Genomic DNA, 18,786 nt, shown 5'->3' with positions numbered 1-18,786 from the left:
TCGGTGCTCATCAGCCACTAAACATTGAAATTGGGCCATCCGTTAAAATAAAGCAAACGGGTAAAGAAGATTCAAATATGGTTGGAAGCAGTTGCTAAGATCTGTTTTGAGGCAGATATACGGCGACGTGTCTTGTTGTTAATGTTTGATGTCAGACTGTAATACCCATTGAACTGTAACTATGCAACAGATGAAGCGAGGGGGTGACTTTATAAACTTTGTTGCTTTATTCTTCACCGGAGAAGCTTGGTACCAGAACAGTGTTTTGGCTGTGTCCCAATACTCTAACAATGTAGGAATATTGTAGACCAGGGTTCCCCAACTGGCATCCGTGGGTGGTGTTATTTGGCCCCCCAACCAAAGTTTTCTGAGCAAAAAACTATGTAATTTGTTAATTCTTTAAATAAGAAATATTCATTGTTGGACAAAAAAGACTGTAAAAACACCAGGAAATCAGCTCCAATTGATTTTAATTTTGGAAATCTGTTCCCAATTATTCCCACGCATAATAGAGAGATGTGATTGTATACAAATGTAAGCAAGGTTTGAAATTATTATGTTTTAGACAAATATTATATACACTGCTCAAAAAAATAAAGGGAACACTTAAACAACACAATGTCAAGTCAATCACACTTCTGTGAAATCAAACTGTCCACTTAGGAAGCAACACTGATTGACAATACATTTCACATGCTGTTGTGTAAATGGAATAGACAAAAGGTGGAAATTATAGGCAATTAGCAAGACACCCCCAAAAAAGGAGTGATTCTGCAGGTGGTGACCACAGACAACTTCTCAGTTCCTATGCTTCCTGGCTGATGTTTTGGTCACTTTTGAATGCTGGCGGTGCTCTCACTCTAGTGGTAGCATGAGACGGAGTCTACAACCCACACAAGTGGCTCAGGTAGTGCAGTTCATCCAGGATGGCACATCAATGCGAGCTGTGGCAAAAAGGTTTGCTGTGTCTGTTAGCGTAGTGTCCAGAGCATGGAGGCGCTACCAGGAGACAGGCCAGTACATCAGGAGACGTGGAGGAGGCCGTAGGAGGGCAACAACCCAGCAGCAGGACCGCTACCTCCGCCTTTGTGCAAGGAGGTGCACTGCCAGAGCCCTGCAAAATGACCTCCAGCAGGCCACAAATGTGCATGTGTCTGCTCAAACGGTCAGAAACAGACTCCATGAGGGTGGTATGATGATCGATGATTCCAAGATGGCGTAGCAGTCGGACGTGTGTTTGTCTTGTCCCGTGTAAATAGTCCTCGTTTTTTTTCGTATGCATTTCGTATATATTTTAATTTCACTTTCCATTTAGGAACTGAATATACATTCCGCCTCACCCAATGTGGTACGGATCTGCTATTTCTTTTATACTTTAGAACCGTAACCCCAATCAGAAGCTAGCCAGATAACTAGCTACTAGCTAGTAGTCAGTTAGCCACTGCTGCGGTCTTCACCCTTAACTCGGACACCAGCCAGCTTCAGCTCGGGCCAATACCTGCCAGTCTGCAAGCGCGATATCAACCCAGAGCATATAGGACTGCTTTTTCACTACCACATCACCAGATTTTTTTTTCTTCTACTTCATCACCGGATTTCAGCCGCAGGCACTGGACATTTGCTCCTTGATTTCGCAGCTAGCTAGCTGCAAACCGTGTGTCTATTGGCTTACGTCGATCCCGGAGCAAACGTAATTTATTCCGGAGCTAGCTGAGGAGCTCCATCAGCCATTCCTGGGCTACAGTCACCTATCCGGACCCGTTTTTTTTTGTTTTTTTTGTTGTTGCTGCAGATACGGAGCCCCACCGGGCCTTCACGACTGACTGCCGACGTTATCTGCCCGAGGGAGTTATCCAACTGGCACCCCCGTCCCGACGTTACCTGAACGCTCACCTGGGGCCCGCTAATCGTTAGCTGTCTTATCGGCTGCTATCTGAATAAGTATATCGGACTATTATTATTATTATTTTTTTTATTTTTTTCTTGGGCCACTATATCTATTTTGCCAATTTGGATTGATCCCCTCTACCACACGGAACCCCACTAACCTACCGACGGAAACGCACGAGGTATCTACAATTAGACCTCCATCCTATGCTATCTTGCTACCGATAGCCTCTACCCGGCCTACTGTCTGGATCGCCGTGACCCCAACCAACCTCTACTCACTGGACCCTTATTGATCACTCGATTAAGCATGTCTCTCCTTAATGTAAATATGCCTTGTCCATTGTTGTTCTGGTTAGTGTTTATTGGCTTATTTCACTGTAGAGACTCTAGCCCTGCTCACTATACCATATCCAACCTCTCAGTTCCACCACCCACATATGCGATGACATCACCTGGTTTCAATGATGTTTCTAGAGACAATATCTCTCTCATCATCACTCAATACCTAGGTTTACCTCCACTGTATTCACATCCTAGCATACCTTTGTCTGTACATTATTCCTTTAAGCTATTTTATCGCCCCCAGAAACTTCCTTTTACTCTCTGCTCTAGTAGCTCTAGACGACCAATTCTCATAGCTTTTAGCCGTACCCTTATCCTACTCCTCCTCTGTTCCTCTGGTGATGTAGAGGTGAATCCAGGCCCTGCAGTACCTAGCTCCACTCCTATTCCCCAGGCGCTCTCTTTTGATGACTTCTGTAACCGTAATAGCCTTGGCTTCATGCATGTTAACATTAGAAGCCTCCTCCCTAAGTTTGTTTTGTTCACTGCTTTAGCACACTCTGCCAACCCGGATGTTTTAGCCGTGTCTGAATCCTGGCTTAGAAAGACCACCAAAAATTCAGACATTTTCATCCCCAATTACAAGATTTTCAGACAAGATAGAACGGCCAAAGGGGGCGGTGTTGCAATCTACTGCAAAGATTGCCTGCAGAGTTCTGTTTTACTATCCAGGTCTGTTCCCAAACAATTTGAACTTCTACTTTTAAAAATCCACCTCTCTAAAAACAAGTCTCTCACCGTTGCCGCCTGCTATAGACCACCCTCTGCCCCCAGCTGTGCTCTGGACACTATATGTGAACTGATTGCCCCCCATCTATCTTCAGAGCTCGTGCTGCTAGGCGACCTAAATTTGAACATGCTCAACACCCCAGCCACCCTACAATCTAAGCTTGATGCCCTCAATCTCACACAAATTATCAATGAACCTACCAGGTACCACCCCAATTCCGTAAACACGGGTACCCTCATAGATATCATCCTAACAAACTTGCCCTCCAAATACACCTCTGCTGTTTTCAACCAAGATCTCAGCGATCACTGCCTCATTGCCTGCATCCGTAATGGGTCAGCGGTCAAACGACCTCCACTCATCACTGTCAAACGCTCCCTGAAACACTTCAGCGAGCAGGCCTTTCTAATCGACCTGGCCGGGGTATCCTGGAAGGATATTGATCTCATCCCGTCAGTAGAGGATGCCTGGACATTTTTTTAAAATGCCTTCCTCACCATCTTGAATAAGCATGCCCCATTCAAGAAATTTAGAACCAGGAACAGATATAGCCCTTGGTTCTCTCCTGACCTGACTGCCCTTAACCAACAGAAAAACATCCTATGGCGTTCTGCATTAGCATCGAACAACCCCCGTGATATGCAACTTTTCAGGGAAGCCAGAAACCAATATACACAGGCAGTTAGAACAGCCAAGGCTAGCTTTTTCAAGCAGAAATTTGCTTCCTGCAACACAAATTCAAAAAAGTTCTGGGACACCGTAAAGTCCATGGAGAATAAGAACACCTCCTCCCAGCTTCCAACCGCTCTGAAGATAGGAAACACTGTCACCACCGACAAATCCACTATAATTGAGAATTTCAATAAGCATTTTTCTACGGCTGGCCATGCTTTCCACCTGGCTACCCCTACCCCGGACAACAGCACTGCCCTCCCCTCTGCTACTCGCCCAAGCCTTCCCCATTTCTCTTTCTCCCAAATACAGTCAGCTGATGTTCTAAAAGAGCTGCAAAATCTGGACCCTTACAAATCAGCCGGGCTAGATAATCTGGACCCTTTCTTTCTAAAACTATCTGCTGAAATTGTGGCCACCCCTATTACTAGCCTCTTCAACCTCTCTTTCGTGTCATCTGAGATTCCCAAAGATTGGAAAGCAGCTGCGGTTATCCCCCTCTTCAAAGGGGGGGACACTCTTGACCCTAACAGCTACAGACCTATATCTATCCTACCCTGCCTTTCTAAGGTCTTCGAAAGCCAAGTCAACAAACAGATTACCGACCATTTCGAATCCCACCATACCTTCTCCGCTATGCAATCTGGTTTCAGAGCTGGTCATGGGTGCACCTCAGCCACGCTCAAGGTCATAAACGATATCTTAACCGCCATCGATAGGAAACAATACTCTGCAGCCGTATTCATTGACCTGGCCAAGGCTTTTGACTCTGTCAATCACCACATCCTCATCGGCAGACTCGACAGCCTTGGTTTCTCTAATGATTGCCTCGCCTGGTTCACCAACTACTTCTCTGATCGAGTTCAGTGTGTCAAATCGGAGGGTCTGTTGTCCGGGCCTCTGGCAGTCTCTATGGGGGTGCCACAGGGTTCAATTCTTGGACCGACTCTCTTCTCTGTATACATCAATGATGTCGCTCTTGCTGCTGGTGATTCTCTGATCCACCTCTACGCAGACGACACTATTCTGTATACTTCTGGCCCTTCTTTTGACACTGTGTTAACAACCCTCCAGGCGAGCTTCAATGCCATACAACTCTCCTTCCGTGGCCTCCAATTGCTCTTAAATACAAGTAAAACTAAATGCATGCTCTTCAACCGATCGCTGCCTGCACCTGCCCGCCTGTCCAACATCACTACTCTGGACGGCTCTGACTTAGAATATGTGGACAACTACAAATACCTAGGTGTCTGGTTAGACTGTAAACTCTCCTTCCAGACTCACATCAAACATCTCCAATCCAAAGTCAAATCTAGAATTGGCTTCCTATTCCGCAACAAAGCATCCTTTACTCATGCTGCCAAACATACCCTTGTAAAACTGACCATCCTACCAATCCTCGACTTCGGTGATGTCATTTACAAAATAGCCTCCAAAACCCTACTCAATAAATTGGATGCAGTCTATCACAGTGCCATCCGTTTTGTCACCAAAGCCCCATATACTACCCACCACTGCGACCTGTACACTCTCGTTGGCTGGCCCTCGCTTCATACTCGTCGCCAAACCCACTGGTTCCAGGTCATCTACAAGACCCTGCTAGGTAAAGTCCCCCCTTATCTCAGCTCGCTGGTCACCATAGCAGCACCTACCTGTAGCACGCGCTCCAGCAGGTATATCTCTCTAGTCACCCCCAAAACCAATTCTTCCTTTGGACGCCTCTCCTTCCAGTTCTCTGCTGCCAATGACTGGAACGAACTACAAAAATCTTTGAAACTGGAAACACTTATCTCCCTCACTAGCTTTAAGCACCAGCTGTCAGAGCAGCTCATAGATTACTGCACCTGTACATAGCCCATCTATAATTTAGCCCAAACAACTACCTCTTTACCTACTGTATTTATTTATTTATTTATTTTGCTCCTTTGCACCCCATTATTTCTGTCTCTACTTTGCGCTTTCTTCCACTGCAAACCAACCATTCCAGTGTTTTTAGTTTTTATTTTACTTGCTGTGTTGTATTCACTTCGCCTCCATGGCCTTTTTATATTTTTATTTATTTATACATATATTTGTTTGCCTTCACCTCCCTTATCTCACCTCACTTGCTCACATTGTATATAGACTTTTTCAGATTTTTTTCACTGTATTATTGACTGTATGTTTGTTTTACTCCATGTGTAACTATGTGTTGTTGTATGTGTCGAACTGCTTTGCTTTATCTTGGCCAGGTCGCAATTGTAAATGAGAACGTGTTCTCAATTTGCCTACCTGGTTAAATAAAGGTTAAATAAAAAAATAAAAAAATGAGGGCCCGACGTCCACAGGTGGGGGTTGTGCTTACAGCCCAGCACCGTGCAGGACGTTTGGCATTTGCCAGAGAACACCAAGATTGGCAAATTCGCCACTGGCGCCCTGTGCTCTTCACAGATGAAAGCAGGTTCACACTGAGCACATGAGCACATGTGACAGACGTGACAGAGTCTGGAGACGCCGTGGAGAATGTTCTGCTGCCTGCAACATCCTCCAGCATGACCGGTTTGGCGGTGGGTCAGTCATGGTGTGGGGTGGCATTTCTTTGTGGGGCCGCACAGCCCTCCATGTGCTCGCCAGAGGTAGCCTGACTGCCATTAGGTACCGAGATGAGATCCTCAGACCCCTTGTGAGACCATATGCTGACATATGCACATTTGTGGCCTGCTGGAGGTCATTTTGCAGGGCTCTGGCAGTGCACCTCCTTGCACAAAGGCGGAGGTAGCGGTCCTGCTGCTGGGTTGTTGCCCTCCTACGGCCTCCTCCACGTCTCCTGATGTACTGGCCTGTCTCCTGGTAGCGCCTCCATGCTCTGGACACTACGCTGACAGACACAGCAAACCTTTTTGCCACAGCTCGCATTGATGTGCCATCCTGGATGAACTGCACTACCTGAGCCACTTGTGTGGGTTGTAGACTCCGTCTCATGCTACCACTAGAGTGAGAGCACCGCCAGCATTCAAAAGTGACCAAAACATCAGCCAGGAAGCATAGGAACTGAGAAGTTGTCTGTGGTCACCACCTGCAGAATCACTCCTTTTTTGGGGGTGTCTTGCTAATTGCCTATAATTTCCACCTTTTGTCTATTCCATTTGCACAACAGCATGTGAAATTTATTGTCAATCAGTGTTGCTTCCTAAGTGGACAGTTTGATTTCACAGAAGTGTGATTGACTTGAAGTTACATTGTGTTGTTTAAGTGTTCCCTTTATTTTTTTGAGCAGTGTATATATCTGTTTGGGATTCTTGCGGTTAATTTGCAGTCTACAAATATTTTTTTATTATGTTCCGGCCCATCGACCATCCGCTCAAGAAAAAATCAGCCCGCGGCTGAATCTAGTTGATGATAGTTGTTGACCCATGCTGAATTTGACTATGGGAAGTAGCCTATACAAACTGATAATAACCAAAGATTATCTATATATTGCCATAAACAGAATGTTATAACCTTTGTGTGTGTAGAGGTTTCGATGCTTATTAGCTTTTTTGATTGAGTTTGCACAACCAATATTTTTATGTTAAAATTGCCACTGCGTCTTTGACCCCCAACCTGGTCTCAGAGCATTTTGTATGATTCTGTATGTAAATCCGAGACACTCCATTTAGTATAATATGTTACGTTTCGTATGGTATGTATTATTTGTGGATGTTACAAATTACAATTTGTATTATATGTTACGAATTTACAAAACATACAATATGTTACAAATCTGGAAAACTTACAATATGTTACGAATTTGCTAAATGTATGATATGTTAAGAATTCTAGCTAGGTGGCTAGGTCGGTAACGTTAGCTAGCTCGCTAACTTTAACTAGGCTAGGGGTTAGGAGTTAGGTTAAAGGGTTAGGGGAAGGGTTAGCTGAAAGGTTTAAGGTTCGGGTTATCTAACATGCTAAGTAGCTGCAAAGTAGCTAAAAAGTAGTAAGAAGTTGAAAAGTTGCTAATTAGCTAAAATGCCAATCTCCCACCTTTCATTTTTGCATTAAGTAAACATCTTATGTAACCATATGAAACATAAAATATCATATTAAATGGAGTGTCACAGATTTACATACAGAATGATATGAAACGCTCTATGACCAGGTTGTATGTGTTTATATGTATTTTTTTGTATGTGTTTAAGGTTAAAATTCAAGCGTGAATTCAGAGGTAAACCCTGTAAATAAATAAAAACGTATCTTCTTCAAAACTTTCCTTCAACACTGAGTCCCTGACTCATATATGGGGATGTGTAGAACAATGGGTTATCTCGCACCAACTGACATGTTATTACCATCAAATTAAAAGCAGGAAACATTAATGAAAGTGTCTTGTTTTATAAAGCTTACAGGCTGACTGAATCTAACTCTCTCTACACTTCGTGGAAGCATCCTGAAGGCCGACCGTTCAGGCCACCGCCACCCTCTTTCCGCGTTTCGGTCTGAAGTTTGTCGGAAAATCCATTACGGCTCTCAAAGGGCATATGTAATTAGCATACATTGAGGTTTATGGAACCGATTGTGAAGAATGTTTGACGACAGCTCTTGATAGGTACATATGTCAATAGTGTCATTTTGGTTGAGTAAAGAAGTGAAAACTCCTCTTCATGCTCCAAATCACAAATGTAACGTAACTTGAGTTTGGTTCAAGTAGAGGTAAAACAAATGAAACTGGGTTGTGTATGACCCCCAACACTGAAATAATATATTAATATAGATGCCATTTTTTTCAAAAGCAATTTACAGCAATGCTCTGCATATATTTTCATATGAGTGGCCCCAGCAAGAAATGAACCAACAACCCTAGCATTGCAAACACCATGCTCTAGCATCTGAGCTACACAGGACCACACAAGCCATTAGTTATTAAAAAGACCATAAATACGGTACATTATTAATTTGAACATATCCCGAACAGTCTATCAGATGAAAATAAGGTAGATATAATTCCAGCTGACCTCATTATCCCGATCCTTCTCCAGGAAATGGCGGGCAACGTGACTTGGCAGAATATTCCGGAGCATGTTCTCGTTGTGTTCCCGGAGCTCCTTCATCTCGTTGATCTCCTCCTTGGCCTGGACACGCCAGAGGAAATCCAGCCGGGCAGTGTATTCCAGCTATGGGGGAAAAATATAAATATCAGGGCCACAATAGCTACAATGTTAAGGAAAGTTCAGATAAAATCACAAATTATTCTGCAACTTTATCAAACCTTGAATAATATTTAGCAGACGCTTTTATCCAAAGCGATTTACAGTAATGCGTGCATACATTTTCATGTGGGTGGCCCCAGCGGGAATCGAGCTCACGATCCATAACAGTCCATTGTTGCTCTACCAACTGAGCTACACAGGACCACAACTGAACCGAATTGCATTGAATAGAAACAGAATGTCTCCTCATTCTGTCACCATTTAGAAGGGAAAACTTGGTTTGTGGGGTTAGGGTTAATGTCAGGATAGTTAGAATTTCATGTGATCATGCCATACAGTAGAACTGTGTTACGCCTCAAGAATACAGAATATCACAGAAGCCAGAAAAGAGGACAATATATAATGAGGAATCACTATTAATTTGTGTGTGCAGACCTTTATGTGAGGTAAAGGTAAAGTGGATCTAAAAAAAAACGATTCAGGTAAAATGAAAATAAACATTTTAGGGTGACCCAAGAAATTACAGTAGAAGTCGAAAGTTTACATACACCTTATGTATGTAAAAAAAACTCAGTTTTTCACAATTCCTGACATTTAATCCTAGTAAAAATTCCCTGTCTTAGGTCAGTTAGGATCACCACTTTATTTTAAGAATGTGAAATGTCAGAATAATAGTAGAGAGAATAATTTATTTCAGCTTTTATTTATTTCATCACATTCCCAGTGGGTCAGAAGTTTACATACACTCAATTAGTATTTGGTAGCATTGCCTTTAAATTGTTAAACTTGGGTCAAACGTTTCGGGTAGCCTTCCACAAGCTTCCCACAATAAGTTGGGTGAATTTTGGCCCATTCCTCCTGACAGAGCTGGTATAACTGAGTCAGGTTTGTAGGCGTCCTTGCTCGCACAAGCATTTTCAGTTCTGCCCACACATTTTTCTATGGGATTGAGGTCAGGGCTTTGAGAGGGCCACTCCAATACCTTGACTTTGTTGTCCTTAAGCCATTTTGCCACAGCTTTGGAAGTATGCTTGGGGTCATTGTCCATTTGAAAGACCCATTATCTACCAAGCTTTAACTTCCTGACTGATGTCATAAGATGTTGCTTCAATATATTCACATAATTTTTCTGCCTCATGATGCCATCTATATTGTGAAGTGCACCAGTCCCTCTTGCAGCAAAGCACCCCCACAACATGATGCTGCCACCCCCATGCTTCACAGTTGGGATGGTGTTCTTCGGCTTGCAAGCCTCCCCCTTTTTCCTCCAAACATAACGATGGTCATTATGGCCAAACAGTTCTATTTTTGTTTCATCAGACCAGAGGACATTTCTCCAAAAAGTACAATCTTTGTCCCCATGTGCAGTTGCAAACCGTAGTCTGGCTTTTTTATGGCGGTTTTGGAGCAGTGGCTTCTTTCTTGCTGATCGGCTTTTCAGGTTATGTCGACATCGGACTCGTTTTACTGTGGATATAGATACTTTTGTACCTGTTTCCTCCAGCATCTTCACAAGGTCCTTTGCTGTTGTTCTGGGATTGATTTGCACTTTTCGATCCAAAGTACGTTCATCTCTAGGAGACAGAACGCGTTTCCTTCCTGAGCAGTATGACAGCTGCGTGGTCCCATGGTGTTTATACTTGCATACTATTGTTTGTACAGATAAACTTGGTACCTTCAAGCATTTGGAAATTGCTCCCAAAGATGAACTAGACTTTTGGAGGTCTACAATTTATTTTCTGAGGTCTTGGCTAATTTCTTTTGATTTTCCCATGATGTAAAGCAAAGAGGCACTGAGTTTGAAGGTAGGCCTTGAAATACATCCATAGGTACACCTTCAATTAACTCAAATGATGTCAATTGGCCTATCAGAAGCTTCTAAAGCCATGACATAATTTTCTGGAATTTTCCAAGCTGTTTAAAGGCACAGTCAACTTAGTGTATGTAAACTTCTGACCCGCTGGAATTGTGATACAGTGAATTAAAAGTGAAATAATCTGTTTGTAAACAATTGTTGGAAATTTACTTGTGTCAGGCACAAAGTAGATGTTCTAACCGACTTGCCCAAACTATAGTTTGTTAACAAGAAATTTGTGGAGTGGTTGAAAAACGAGTGACTCCAACCTAAGTGTATGTAAACTTCCGACTTCAACTGTATATTTAAAATAATCTATTTTATATATATATATATTGGGGATAAAAAATGTGCAGATAATTACATTGATAGAAGCCACAATCTATCTGCAATACTAAAGCTGATCTACACCCTAAACACATTTCATAAATACAATAAAATAAAATAAAAAGCTGTTGAGGGAAAATCCAGAGACATTGTTTGCTGATCATACCCTAATTGGAGAAAATAATACAATCTCTGACCTGCTCTTCTACACTGAGCATACTGTGGTATTCTGCCTCGTGTAGGCACTTTGGGCATGTTAGAAAGAGAGGAATGGTCGACAGATCTTGGTATTATGAACAGGAGCCTGAAAATAATCGACTCTGCACCATTGACACCGTAATGATTCAAGGCCTAGAAGCTGAACTTGCCCTCTATATACATGAGTTTCCATCACACTGAAAGAGCCAGCAGACACCTTGAAAGAGAATGGCACTCCGATTCACTTCAATCAGAAGACAGACCTGATAGGAAATCAGTTCATTCCAAAAGTCCCCCCACCCTCATATCTAACTAAGTCAACCTAGCAGACATGGAGAGTTACAACCTATCCCAGCTGTCCCAGGCCTTTGGGAGTATCTCCCTAGTGGAAGTAGAGGTGAATGAGCTTAATGGTGGGGTGACAGTTCTGAGGCAGGATAAGGAAGAGCTGAGAGAGAAACTGGCTATAGTCGAGAGCATCATGAGGAGAGAGGTAGCTGACATCAGGGAGGAGCTACAAAAGGAAGTTGTCAGCAGTCGTAGAATTGCTACAATACAGAGACACCATCATCCACACTCTAAGAGAACAACTGGAACCTACCACAACCCTCACATCCTCTCGTCGGCAGTACAACTTCTTCTCAAAGTGAACATCAAGAGCTCACAGACTCAGCACAAGAGGTCAGTAACCAGACCAAGAACAACTCCTCCTCCCACAACAGCTCCTCCCCAAGATCCTCACATCCCAGCCCCAGAGCACCAGCGCCAGCAGAGCCATGCCAGGAATTCAACAAAAGGCCACCTGTGGTCTCCCACCCCACCATAAAAAAACATCACTCCAGACACTACATCCCACAACAGCAGCACACAGGCAGAGCACTCTATGGCCTTCATTTTATGAGAAATTGCTATTCCCTGGCATGTTAGTCAGAAAGCTATAGTGCCAAAACAGCAAGTGCCATAACAAGTCTGTCAAGCAACAAATGAAATGGGGCCAAACATATTATAATTCACACAGGTGCTTATGATTTGATGGCAATGAGAGGAGAAGTTGCTCCTGCAATGCAGCAAGTGGCAGCCCGAGGCGCAAAGATGCCCTTCCACATTATACAGAGCAACAACGCGGAGCTGTCTAGAGGCTTTGTCACAGTGCTGTATCCCTCAGGGCAGTTGCTTTGGGCCGTTCCTCTTCTCTATTTTTACAAATGATTTGCCACTTGTCTTACATGAACCTAAAATGACTATGTATGCTGAGGATTACACACTTTACACATCAGCACCTACAGCCAGTGAGCTCACTGAGACTCTTAGCAAGGAGTTACTATCAGAATGGGTAATTAACAATAAACTGGTCTTAAATACATCTAAAACCAAAAGCAATGTACTTGGAACAAAGCATTCTCTTAGACCTACACCTCAACTGGAGTTGTGAATAAAGGGAGTTCCCAAGTTGAAGAAGTTGAACTCCTAGGAGTAACATTGGATGGTCAGTTATCATGGTCAAGTCATATTGACAAAGTTGTTGTGGAGATGGGGAGGGGTATGTCTGTTATAAAAAGATTGTATGCATTTTTGACACAAAGATCAACTTTACTAGTTGTTGAGGTTTGATCAAGTCCCATCTGAATTACTGTCATACTGTAATATGATCAGGTGCCGCAAAGAAAGACCTAGAAATGCTGCAGCTGGCTCAAAACAAAGCAGCACACCTTTCCCTTAACTGCACACACATCACTAACATCAGCAACATGCATGACTGTCTTTCATGGTTGAGGGTCGAAGGGTTTCTTCACGGAACACAAACTAAAAACAGATTTAATGCGTCGCTCAGTTATGTACTTTACAGAGCCATGTCATCGTGTAATACTCTGCCATCAGCGGTTTCTCAGGCCAAAAGAAAGTTTAACATTAAAAAACAGATTAAAAAAAAAACACATTGTATCACAGCGCCTCTGCTCTATTCTAAAATTCAAATTTAACAGTTGAGCTGACAAACGATTTGCACTGTTTCATTATGGCTTTAGTCATCAATTTAGCAAAAGGGCAATATTTTATTAATGTAGTAGTGTGTCCGTCCCCCCTTAGAAAGCTATGACCTTTGGCTTTCACCTGGATTTGTTAGTCTGAGAAGAAAACTATTTTCAACCCATATGATCTAGTACACAATAAAAGTATAATAAAACATATACAAATATGAGGATATGATTTTACACTTTTTTGGAATGAATAAACCTTTTCATACTTTATAAAATGTCCATACTGCATATAGTTAGGATCTGTGTTTGGAACATCTATTTAAAATATTTCACATTCTTGATACCAAACATATCATGACATTAGTAATAGTCTAAATCGATTAAAATTGTGAACGTTTAAATCAACATTTGGGCCATTTAAACATCATGCGCCCCTCCTATAGATAAGGAGAGAAGGACTTTGTAAAGAGCAAATTTTTTTCATTCTGAGCATAAGCAATGTGTCTGCAATGTTTAACTTCCACAGAAAATTACTTTTTTATCGTAGAGCTATTAAAGTTTTATATTTAGATCTGCCTGCTCAAGACAAATTCAGTGATTGCTTTGACATGTCTGTATCGGGAAGCAGTTGAGCTGGATAAATGTTTTTCTATGGACCGCCCCTTTGATGTAAAGTTGCAATGAAGCGCTATAAATCGATGTAATGATGTGGTCAACCAGAGGGATGCAAATACAAGTTTATTCAACAGAGGACCTTTAAATGGTCCTAGGAAGGTCTGAATAGCTGTCTTCTGACAAAATGGTGGGAAATCGATAAAATAAGTAATGTGAACATATACAGTGCCAGTCAAAAGTTTGGACACACCTACTCATTCAAGGGTTTTTCTTTATTATTACTATTTTCTACATTGTAGAATAATAAGGAAGACATCAAAACTATGAAACAGCAGCACACATGGAATCGTGTAGTAAACAAAAAAGTGTAAAAAAAATCTGAATATATATATTTGAGATTTTAGATTATTCAAAGTAGCCATCCTTTGCCTTGATGAGGACAGCTTTGCACACTCTTGGCATTCTCTCAACCAGCTTCAACTGGAATGCTTTCCCAAAAGTCTTGAAAGAGTTCCCACATATGCTGAGCACTTGTTGGTTGCTTTTCCTTCACTCTGTGGTCCAACTCATCCACAACCATCTCAATTGGGTTGAGCTCGGGTGATTGTGGAGGCCAGGTCATCTGATGCAGCACTCCATCACTCTCCTTCTTGGTCAAATAGCCCTTACACAGCCTGGAGGTGTGTTTTGGGTCATTGCCCTGTTGAAAAACAAATGATAGTCCCACTAAGCGCAAACCAGATGGGATGGCGCATCGCTGCAGAATGGTGTGTTAGCCATGCTGGTTAAGTATGCCTTGAATTCTAAATAAATTAGTGACAGTGTCACCAAAAATGTATAATTTGGACTCAGATCAAAGGACAGATTTCCACCGGTCTAATGTCCATTGCTTGTGTTTCTTGGCCCAAGCAAGTCTCTTCTTCTTATTGGTGTCCTTTAGTAGTGGTTTCTTTGCAGCAAATACACCATGAAGGCCTGATTCTCCTCTGAACAGTTGATGTTGAGATGTGTCTGTTACTTGAACCCTGTGAACCATTTAGTTGGGCTGCAATCTGAGGTGCAGTTTACTCTAATGAACTTATCCTCTGCAGCAGAGTTAACTCTGGGTCTTCCTTTCCTGTGACGGGCCTCATGAGAACAAGTTTCATCATAGCGCTTGATGGTTTTTGCAACTGCACTTGAAGAAACATTCAAAGTTCTTGAAATGTTCCGCATTGACTGACCCTCATGTCTTAAAGTAACGATGGACTGTCATTTGTCTATGCTTAATTGAGCTGTTCTTGCCATAATATGGACTTGGTCTTTTACCAAATAGGGCTATCTTCCTCACAACACAAATGATTGGCTCTAACGCAATAAAAAGGAAAGAAGTTCCACAAATTAACTTTTAACAAGAGTTAATTAGCAGGGGCTTTGCAAACGGTTTATTAAGCCCTGGTCTGTGGTCTTTGTGTATAAATATCCAGCTACCTTAATTATAGTGTCTAACGAAGCTGGTACATCTGACTACATTCTGTCCATATTGATTTCATCGACATGGAAGTTTATCTAGAATTTGACAAAAGGTAATTTGATTTATTTCTATAACAATATACAACCACATACAGTATATAATTTTTCAAATACTGTTAATCTTTTTCTTATCAAAGATTCCTTTTCATTTGGCACACAGACCACAACGATCATATGTATAACTTTACATGTGAATCCTTCCAGTTTTCCAGGTAGATGCTGTCCTGTAAAGCATCAATTCCGAACTCACCACTTCGTCTCTCTGCCTTATCCATGCATCTAAAAACGTAACAGACGCTTTGACTCAACAAAACCGACAAGGCGCTGAAATCAAAGAAAGCCATTGACAAGAGTGTCTCAATGACATTGAAGATCTTCAAATGGGGGCATTTCTTTTTTCACTTTCATATGGCTACAGTACAAAGGATGTTGAATTATTCTCATCTCCCATCTGTCTCTGACCAGCGCAGACCAAGTGATCAAAGAGATCAAAGGATGCTATTCAGTAGATTGAGCTCAAAAGAAATGTGTCCTCCTCATCAGCTGCTGACTCTGTATATACCAGGAAGCACTTTTTTTTTAACCACATCTATCACACCCATAGTGCATTATTGGTTCTGTTACAAAACCATAACAGCTAATGTGTCTTTATAATAGGATTAGCTAATAACATAATGAATACATTAGTGAATATGCAACAATCATCTTACCTGCTGCCCGTGGTAAAATACAGCAAGGAGGAACATAGCCATCAGAAGCAAGGAGGTCTCTTTGGTCCCAAGGAAATTTCTGTGGAAACAAAACAGTTTCTATTACAACAAAAAGTTTTCAAAATAATTCTACTGAGGGAAAAAAGTTACAGAATAGTTAAAGTAGAGTAGACAGAATGCAATCCAAGACGTATTGTAAAATAGCAAAAGAGTTGGCAATGTTCCCGACGTTCACAGAGAATCGCAGTCACAGTAAACACTATGCAGTGCGCTTCCCTACAACCCGCCTGTACATTTAGTGTGTTCACTCAGGCCACTACTCCACTATCACATATTTACAATACAACATCCATGTGTTTGTGTGTTTAGAGTGCTTGTCTTATGTGTACGTGTGTCTGTGCATGTTATGTGTGTCTATTCACAGTCCCCGCTGTTCCATAAGGTTTATTTTTATCTGTTTGTTTTATATGATTCTACTGCTTCCATCAGTTACCTGATGTGGAATAGAGCCCCATGTAGCCATGGCTCTATGTAGTACTGTGCGCCTCACATAGTCTGTTCTTGACTTGGGGATTGTGAAGAGACCTTTGGTGGCGTGTCTTGTGGGGTATGCATGGGTGTCTGAGCTTTGTGACAGTGGTTTAAACAGACACCTCGGTGCATTCAGCATGTAAACACTTCTTACAAAAAATAGTAGTGATGAAGTCAATCTCTCCTCGACTTTGTGTACATTTAAGGGCCAGCCATGCTGCCCTGTTCTGAGCCAATTGTAATGTTCTGAGGTCCACCTTTGTGGCACCTGACCACACAACTGAACAGTAGTCCAGGTGAACAAAACCAGAACCTGTAGAACCTGCCAATCTTACTTCTCCCCATCTTAGCTACTGTTGTATCAACATGTTATCAGCATGACAGTTTACACTCCAGGGTTACTCCAAGCAGTTTAGTCACTTCAACTTGCTCAATTTCCACAATATTTATTACAAGATTAAGTTGAGGTTTTGGGTTTAGTAAATTATTTGTCCCAAACACAATACTTTTTAAAATATTTAGGACTAACTTATTCCTTGCCACCTATTCTGAAACTAACTGCAGCTCTTTGTTAAGTGTTGCAGTGATTTCAATAACTGTAGTTGCTGAAGTGTATAGTGTTGAGTCATCTGCATACATAGACACACTGGATTTACTCAAGGCCAGTGGCATGTCATTAGCAAAGATTGAAAAAGTAAGGGGCCTAGACAGCTGCCCTGGGGAATTCCTGATTCTACCTAGATTATGTTGGAGAGGCTTCAGTTCAGTAAAGAACACCCTCTGTGTTCTGTTAGACGGGCAACTCTTTATCCACATTATAGCAGGGGGTGTAAAGCCATAACACATATGTTTTTCCAGCAGCAGACTTTGATCGATAATGTCAAAGGCCGCACTGAAGTCTAACAAAACAGCTCCCACAATCTCTTTATCATCAATTTATCTAAGCCAATCATCAGCAATTTGTGTAAGTGCCGTGTTGTTGAATGTCCTTCCTTATAAGTATGCTGAAAGTCTGTTGTCAATTTCTTTACAGTAAAATAGCTTAGTATCTGGTCAAACACCATTTTTTCCAAAAGTTTACTAAAGGTTGGTAAAAGGCTGATTGGTCAGCAATTTGAGTCAGTAAAGGGGGCTTTACTATTCTTGGGTAGCGGAATGACTTTTGCTTCACTCCAGGCCTGAGGTTACACACTTTCTAGTAAGCTTAAATTGAAGATATGACAAATAGGAGTGGCAATATCATCCACTATTATCCTCATAAATTTTCCATCCAAGTTGTCAGCTTGTCATAGTTGATAGACAATAATTTTTCCACATCTTCCACACTTACTCTACAGAATTTAAAATGACAATGATTGTCTTTAATAATTTTATCAGTTATACTTGGATATGTAGTGTCAGGGTTTGTTGCTAGCATGTCATGCCTAAATTTGCTAATATTGCCAATGAAAATATAATTAAAGCAATTTAAAATATCAGTGGGTTCTGTGATGAATGAGCCATCTGATTCAATGAATGATGGAGCTGAGTTTGCCTTTATGCCCAAAATGTCATTTAAGGTGCTCCAAAGTGTTTTACTATCATTCTTTATCTTTGTTTCATAGTGTAGTTTCTTCTTTTTATTCAGTTTAGTCACATGATTTCTGAATTTGCAGTATGTTTGCCAATAGGTTCTGCAGCCAGACTTACTTGCCATTCCTTTTGTCTTATCCCTCTCAACCATACAATTTTTAAATTCCTCATCATTCCACGGGGATTTAACAGTTTTACAGTCATTTTCTTAATGCTTATTACTAACTGGAAAAAGCAATTTCATAAATGTGTCAAGTGCAGTGTCTGGTTGCTCCTCGTTACACACCACAGACCAGCAAATCATTTTTACATCATCAACTTAAGAATCACTACAAAGCTTTACAGGAATGTGGTTCTGAATATAAACGACAACACCTCCACCTTTGGCATTTCTGTCTTTTCTGTAGATGGTATAACTATGTATTGCTACCACTGTATCATCAAAGGTATTATCTAAGTGCGTTTCAGAGATTGTCAGAATATGAATGTCATCTGTTACTAGCAAACTATTGATTTCAAAAAACTTGTTTCTTAAAACCTGTTATGGCTAGGGGTTCCGCTAGCGGAATGTTTCGACAACATCCGATGAAATTATAGAGCTCGAAATTCAACAAAAAATTATTCGAAATATTTAACTTTCATACATTCACAAGTGTAATACACCAAATTAAAGCTTAACTTCTTGTTAATC

General features: G+C 41.5%; 1 protein-coding gene across 3 annotated transcripts in view; it reads right to left on the bottom strand.

The window, feature by feature from the left end:
* The window catches only part of adcy8 (adenylate cyclase 8 (brain)), a 202,229-nt gene that overhangs the window by 10,905 nt on the left and 172,538 nt on the right, over positions 1-18,786 (bottom strand). For all 3 annotated transcript variants that reach the window (XM_071362588.1, XM_071362589.1, XM_071362590.1), the window contains 2 exons: positions 15,993-16,071; positions 8,605-8,763 (listed from right to left, as the gene is read on the bottom strand). In XM_071362588.1, coding sequence (XP_071218689.1) covers positions 8,605-8,763; positions 15,993-16,071 — 238 coding nt within the window. The remainder of the gene's footprint in view (positions 1-8,604; positions 8,764-15,992; positions 16,072-18,786) is intronic.

The sequence above is a fragment of the Salvelinus alpinus genome, chromosome 23 (assembly GCF_045679555.1).
Source record: "Salvelinus alpinus chromosome 23, SLU_Salpinus.1, whole genome shotgun sequence".
In the NCBI taxonomy this organism is placed as follows: Eukaryota; Metazoa; Chordata; class Actinopteri; order Salmoniformes; family Salmonidae; genus Salvelinus; species Salvelinus alpinus.
This window is presented reverse-complemented; position numbering and strand designations above follow the sequence as displayed.